This window comes from Bidens hawaiensis, unplaced genomic scaffold (genome assembly GCF_021521415.1).
Source record: "Bidens hawaiensis isolate Kalapana, Puna unplaced genomic scaffold, B.hawaiensis_p1.1 tig00070214_1, whole genome shotgun sequence".
Taxonomy (NCBI): Eukaryota; Viridiplantae; Streptophyta; class Magnoliopsida; order Asterales; family Asteraceae; genus Bidens; species Bidens hawaiensis.
The window spans coordinates 5,527-13,630 of record NW_027502344.1 but is presented as its reverse complement, the minus strand read 5'-3'; the positions used below and the strand labels follow the sequence as shown (position 1 = coordinate 13,630).

The window sequence follows — 8,104 nt, the reverse complement described above, 5'->3', positions numbered from 1 at the left end:
AAATTAACATATTTAAAGCAAAAAAAACACGCTGAGACGGATAATCGATGTGAATATAGTATAATATCAACCCTCATATAGCTTATGATACGAAAAATAATATATTTAAAACGACGTTTATGTGATCAGTAAAACACGGGCGTTGCAACAACGAATCGATACGAATTTGATGGGTATCGAATAGGTTTGTTACGATGTCAAAAATAAACCTAGATATTAATTTTGGCAAACTAACATATTTAAACCAAATAGCAAATAAAATAATAACACAAAAACAAAAAGATATTCAAATAAAGTAGTCTTCACATGACCAAAATGAATCAAGAAACTTTTGGAGATGGGTCTTGAACTTGTACACTCTGTGGTTTTCTTTCCTAAGCTCTAACAAACTTATCAACAACCAACAAGCCAAGTTATCACAATTTTTTATAGGTCAAGATGATTTACCTAAAAATATAACTAAACTAATAAAATATTAAATAAATCTATTGTGGCACCTAACTTCTAAATTATACTAATTAGATAATATATAATGAGAATAATTAAAATTAAAATTTAGTTTTGCACAAAACTACATATTAAACATATTTTAACCCGCCACAAAAAGTATGTTTCCTAACCATCTATCAGTGTTGGGAACCTTTCATGATCCCCTCCACAACATATCGGAAAAACGCAATAATAGCTTCAGGCATAAACACCAGACTCAGTAGTTTTACACCAAGCCTTCCCACACTCCACCGCGAACAAAACTGTGATATTCACCATTACCATCTTTTTGCATCCTAAATGACCTTTTTAACCTCGACAACCTCATCATGGCTAATCTCTGACTCGCTGTCTGATCCCAAGTCCCTGTACGCATTGCAAAGATAACATTTTGTTGTATCATGTCAACACCATTATCAATACCAGTCTAGAAATGGATATACCCTGAATTGACCCAACCCGTTGACTTGTACAGAAAAGATGACCCTTTTAACCCATCCAATTTGCCACCTCTTTTAACAAAAAGCAGTGGGCGTGCTAATAGTTTGGTTTCCCCTTTGGTATTTTAAACACGGACCAAACAGGACCGAGCTGGTCAAGGAATGCATGTGCATTTCTTATGATTAATGAAAACAAAATTATTAAAATTTTACCTAAAGATGTACAAGATCAAAAGTAACCAAAATGGGTCGAACGGGTCAAAAGCAGACTAAACTGTATTTTTAATGCAAAAACTTCATGAATGATTTTATTTTAAAAACTAGAATATGACTGAAAAAATACAATTTTTGTAGTCATATTTGATGCATAAGCTATTTACATAAACTTGATAAAACACGCCTCTTGACTCTCATTCTCAGTTCACCTTTTCCGCCTCTACTATAAACATACAGCTTTAGACAAGAATATGTTTGGTTGAGTGAACTAGAAGTCTAAAGTAATGACGACGAAAGCATGCATAACGTTTCAACTTTCATGTTCTTAACTTTTATAGTTCTATTACAAGTTATAATCAATTTTAAGACGCACGTTGGGTTTATGATCTAAGGAGAGTTTTAGAAGCAAACCGTTGATATGGTACGCGATGATCAGGAACACCATCTTCACCACGTTTATCTTCAAACCACTTTAGAACTTTCTTGCGTGGTAGTTTTGTCACATGCACAATATTGCTTATCATGGCATTCTGCATTAGTTTGCAACATAACCACAAATTATAATTAAAACTTAAGTTATCTAAGAAGCGTGTTTGATACAACCCCGAAAATAAAATAGTAAATTGATAGAAATAAACAAGAACAAGGATAGTTGGCCTGATTCGAGAGGGGCTAGATCTTCGATTAGAAGAGGTATAAAAACCTAAAATTTGATAAGCATAAACATTCATAATACATAAACTAGTACACTAACATATAAATAGGCCTAGGTGCATTAATAATGCTGCGGTTACTTAGACCCTTTAGCATCCCACCCATTTATCTCCCTTGAACCCTTCAGCTTCCTGAATCTGGCCCTAAGTGCCTACCCGTAGAGAAGACGGGTTCATATCAATGTTGCAATAATAACATACGCTAATGCTATGCATATTGCAGTTAACTACCACCTTCATAGCATGTCAGTTGAAATACTAACTCGGGAAACGGCTTAGAGTAAAGTTTTCACAATAATGGAATCTTCTAGATCGCAAAGATTTATTTGCAATGATGATAATAGACAAACAGATAGTTTTAATATAAAACTTCGGATAAAAATCATGAAATAATAAAGTCATAATACTGATAAAGTCACGCATACTTTTTTCTAACTTAAAAACCACACAAGTTTCACTATAGGTCCGTTGTTGTGAAATTTTTCATAATTATTTAAATTGAAATACCTGAATGAAACAATTATGAAAATTGATTATAATTTAGTGACTTCTTTTCACAGTTACCTCCTACTTCATGTTAAACTTGAAAAGATCTCACTAAAAATAACCAAGTTTCATATAAGTTCCATACAAATCATTAACTTGGATAAAAATTAAGCTTTAAAAAATTCACAGCAATGGAACAATACTGAAACGTGAATGGCTTTTATAGTTAGAAATAAACATATATAGAGATCAAGGCATGGTTTGGCGGTGCACCTCTAGTACATGGAAAGTTTTTGTGCATCGGGATATTGTAATATAGCTTTTTAGGTTGTATATATAGGTTATTTATATATTAAATCATATATAGAGCTTATTTATAGCTAAATTTTGTGTAGGTGATGGCAAAAGCCTATGAGAAATATAAAAAAATGTATAAATATCTTGCGCTACGCATTAGAAAAGCAGTGTGCTTTGCGCTTCGACTCGGAACCCTATCATCTCAACATGCCTCGCATTTTCTAAAACCAAGATTTAGGCCAGATTTACAATGTAATCAAGACATTCTATATTGAAAGTTGAGGACAAAACTTGCAAAATGGTCAAACCACAGAGACCATTTATGCAATTTTCTCATGAAATAATAATGATTGAGAAATTTAACTCACAGTGGGACGTTTTGACCGTCTATAAACTCTCTCAAGTGTTTCAACATGCACTTTCTTCAATCGCTTTTGAGCAGACCAGCTACTTTGCATTTGATGAACCGGGACTTTTGTGGTGGGCTTGACATTGATAGTTTTTCTTTCACTAACCAACAAAACAGCATCCTCGGGTTTGATTACAGGCTCCAATATCCTTGATTCGGGCTTATCAGGTAATGAAGCACTCAGCATAAGAAGATCCGGAGGCGGGTCACGAAGTAAATCAAGAACAATAGCTCTATCAAGGCATAAGTCTGCAGCCAGATTCTTGATCTGCATTAACAAGATTAAAAATTGTATCATGATAACTAATGAGTAAATAACGTAATCAACGAATTAAAAATCACACAAATATAAAAGGTCTTATATGGCTTATAAATTAGAAATAACGTTGATATGCATGAAAAGAATTGTGAAGTCAGTTTCTCCAGCTACCTGGGGCACGTTCGTGTTTGTTCTTTTAACTTTATCCAAAAAACAATTGAACACGAACAGGGTTTTTTTTTGTGTTCGTTGAGAAAATGAACTTGTTTATGTTCGCTCGTTAATTGTATAAATGAATACTTCATGAAAGTAAACAAACGAATATCAATCTGCTGGGCCTGAAAATTAATAAAACTAGACTAAATTGTAACGAGTGATATTTAAATTATAAGAGGCCTAACAATTTAAATGAATACATAAACAAACAAACATAAACTAACGTAAACAAACGGACGTAAGTGACCGTTCACAGACAAAAACGAATGAACAAGACATGCGTTCATGTTCATTCGCATAACTAAATGAACAAAAGGTTTTGTTCACGCTCGTTCGTTTATTATATAAACGAACATAAACAAACTTCCCACCAGACGGTACTCTGATCATTCGATTTGCTTACAGTCCTAACTCCAACAGTATACCAAACATAAGAAAGGCATGCTTGAAAGTAACAAACCTACCAATAAATAGCTAACAATATGCCTATTAGATGACTCAAATTCAGTAATAAAAGTGAGCTTTGAACAGTAAATATAAAGAAAATAAACTTGGATATGAATACGCTTACATTAGTCTTACGGCGTCCGTCTTTAAGTGCATAAGCGAGCCTCCGAAGCTGCCACCTTTTGAGTTCCAATGGTCCCTCATCATCCTCATCATCATCATCATCATCATCATCATCATCATCATCATCATCATCATCATCATCTTCTTCTTCATTGTCTTCATCTTCATATGAACTTTCTTCTTCATATCTGTTCTTCTCTTCTTCTTCTTCTAAATTATTATTGATTTCAAATTCCTTCTCAATTACTTCATTAATTGTTGTACCTTTTTTATTCATCACTGTCTTGCTTTTAACTGCCACCTCATCTTTATCTTCTTCCGTATCATCGAACAATCCCGAAAGCTCATCATCAGCAGCAAGCGCTTCCTCCAACTCGCGTTCAAGCTTTATAAGATCTTCCTCGGTTATCTCATCATCGTCATCGTCAAATGATAAACCGTCGTTTTTAAGATCTTCCTCTAGCTGTTTAAATAGTGCTTCAAATGCGTCCTCTTCAATATCTGCATCCTTACCAACGCTCTTTCTACCCAAAACATTCTGCAGAAACACAATTAAAATCAGCAATAACTATTTTAGTTTGAGACAAAACAACTTTAAACTAGTAAAATAATTAAGAAAACAAATTTGGAAGTTAAAATGGTCTAGCAGACAATTGTAAAAATCTATATTAGGCGCCGATTGATCAGGGAATAATCAGAAGTCGGTGATGAACTCATGGATTTCACATAACTGAGCCTAAAAATCGGTCATTGGTCAAAGGCAATGCAAATCGGCCCATATTGTTCAAAATCAGTCAAATTTCGGTCAGAATCTGTCAAAATTGTTAAAGTAGTTAAAATTCCAATCAGATGAATCGCTCCCCACCGTCCGACTAGAGAGTTGTACAACAGTGGTAGGAAGCAGGATTAATGATAGGTATTGGTTGATGAAGCTCCAAGAATAATGAGATCTCCTACTAAATCATAAAACAGTGGTGTGGTGCCTTTTATTTTATAGGGTATGATCAAGTAGAATAAACAAAACAAGTTAGAGAACATGAAGCACCAACAAGTTCACTAATTAAAACATTGCAGTAAATAAGGATGACGTGCATGAGATGGAAATGAATGATTTGGGTATGCCTTTCATTTGCTTGTAAACACTACTACTTGAATACAAGAAGATATTGAGCATAATTTATATTAAAAAATAATAAATAAAATCTGAGAGCAAATGGAATATGTATATCCATCCATCCATCCGAATTGCATCATTTTATTTTAACCTAGACTAGAGCGTGAGTCGAATTTTGAATTGGAGGTGTTAATAATATATCCAGAAATAGAATGAATGTTGAACTGAGAAGAATACTACTACAAATAATATTAATAATAATAATACCTTGTTGTTTTTATTATTATTGCTGCGACGGCGAGCACAGGTAATTAGGGAGGAACGAGGGCTTGGCGGCGGCAGGTGGAGGATACGGTGGTGGTGGTGGTTGGAAGTAGTAGTAGTAGTAGTAGGTTGAAATGGCATACAAAACCACCGGAGGGACGCCATCAAATCAAAATCAAAATTATATTATTTGTGTTTGTTTGGGGCTCTTCTCCAAAGGCTTTAGTTCTAGGTAGACGACGACGACGACGACGAAGACATCTGATCTATAACTTTCCAAAACGTACACTCTAACCCCCCCTAACCTAAACTTTCTACAAATTTTGCTAACCCTCGTCAGATAGACCCTAGCGGACCTCACTTCAAGATCTCAATTTTGGCTAACCGAATCCAAAACACGGATAAAATCGGTCCAGTCACCCAATCAACCCAGTATGTCTAGAGGTTTTTTAGCGAAATTCGACCATATATGCATTTCAACCTAGTTGACAAGATAGAAAGCTTTTAAGCATTTGACGATTTGCTATGTTAAAGGTTAAATGTTTGAAATTTGAAGTGTTTTATTATAGTCATACTATAATGATGTGTGTATAACTCATTATACACACACATATATAAGTTACAATACGGATAATTATGATTAATCCTAGAAGTTACCCAACTGCCCGACTAGCAACTTGTACAGTAGCACTGTGTCACACTCCGACCAAAGGCGGTGGAGCATGTCGGGGTGTAACGTATTGATTGGACAGTAGTTCAAAATATACTAATTAAAGTAACAATAATTTTCATTAACATTAAAACAAGTACACAAAATCAATAATCAAAACAAATACATCATAATTTTGCAATTTGAAGTAAATATCCTAAGGTAAAACTAATGTCTTCGATCTTGACCAATATCAACTAATCAATTACTTGCACCTGTAGCATATATAAAAATAGGGTGAATGTTGGTGAGAATACCTAAGTGTGTGTGTGTATTATATATATATATATAGGTAAATTACAATTCATATGTAAATGGTGAGCATTACAATTCTTATGAAAATGTAAACAACTAAATAGATGTGAACCCATTCCTATTGATACAAAATCAATGTGCTTAGTAAATGTATGATCATACTAGATGAGGATGAGATACCAACCACCAAACATTAAATAAACACTTAAGCATATAGAGCATAGTCATAGATCATGCAATAATCACACATAAACATAACTTCAATTGTGTTTTGAATAGATGCGGTAAATAAACATAAAAAATGTAAATAAAGTATATATGCTACCCCCAAAATGTGTAAAAGATAAAAAAGGGGTATGCAAACTCACCTGAAATATGGAATATGGGTATGAGTTGACGGTTTAAGCGAATGATTGATCACTTGAGAATTTCCAACAAGTTGTCCTAATTTAAAAGTATAACGAAATAAATCTCCTAACAAAGAAAAAAAATAAGACACAATCTAATGGTTTATAATAGATTTGGGATTGTTAAAGTCGTCAATATATTATATAAAATAATAATAAAAGTGTAATTAAAATACTATTAGTTTAATTATTCTTAAAAAGTTATATATATATATATATATATATATGGTTAGGTTAAAATAAAAACTTACTTGAGTTGTGAAACTTTATAAACTCATTCTTAACCACATGATTTTAATTAAAGTTTGAAACTTGTGGTTCACAATATAAAAAATGTTTACATTTTCCCTCTCCTAAAAATTATATTTAAAAGTTAAAAAAATGTAAAAAAAATACGTAACAATTCTTTTTATTTGTCGATGTTTTGTGTTATATGTAACAACATATATTGCACATGTAAAAAAACGATGTTACATAGGGTTTTCACAGGTTTTCTTGACTTAAAAGGTTTTCAAGCTATACTTCCCCTATATATATAGGATTGTTAAACGAAAGAAAAACTAAAAGTTTGATGGGGTTTGATTTGATAAAAATACGTCACAACTCTTACTTAACACAACACGCACCAGCCCAATTGGCTGGTGTGTTAACTTGTTAATGGGATGGAAAAAAAGTAATTAAACAGAACTCAATTAGCCCCGGATTCAAAATAAACCCTAGCTTAATCAATTCATAAATGAGATGTGCATGCCCTCTGTCAATCGAAATTGACAGAGAGCTTTTGTTAAGCTCAGGAAAACGACTAAGAAACACATAACAATTACCGGATTTGGTTTTGAATTGAACGCGTTTGATGGATTATAGTTTCGGCCTAGAACACGAACTGGGTCTTGATCTTAACGGCTTCTAACGTTGTAATTAACTTAGGGTTTAGGGTTGTGATGTATTGAGGATGGTGTGGACGAGTTTAATCAAAATATGAACGTGTATTTATAGTGATTCAAGGTCTAGGTCAGTCCGTGTTTAGGAGTTAAAGAAATCGGTATTGATAGCTGTAAATTAGCAATGTTTACCATATATGTGGTAAGCGTGTGATGTGCTAAAAGTAGTCTAATAATTATTAACTAAATTACGCTAATCTACACATTAAGTAATACTCTGGACTCTCTAAAACTTGACTAAACTACTAACCAGCAAATAAACCGATCGACTCTAGTAAAGCTAAGTAAGTCCGAATATCGAACCCACAAGACTATTTAA

At 33.3% G+C, this 8,104-nt stretch overlaps 1 protein-coding gene across 1 annotated transcript; it reads right to left on the bottom strand.

The window, feature by feature from the left end:
• Positions 1-785: 785 nt before the first annotated feature.
• On the bottom strand, positions 786-5,638 carry LOC143605588 (protein OVEREXPRESSOR OF CATIONIC PEROXIDASE 3-like). The gene is made up of 5 exons (XM_077081646.1): positions 5,477-5,638; positions 4,097-4,633; positions 3,010-3,318; positions 1,557-1,675; positions 786-855 (listed from the first exon to the last, which is right to left on the bottom strand). The coding sequence occupies exons 1-5, from the start codon at positions 5,636-5,638 to the stop codon at positions 786-788; spliced, it is 1,197 nt and encodes a 398-aa protein (XP_076937761.1).
• Positions 5,639-8,104: the final 2,466 nt, after the last annotated feature.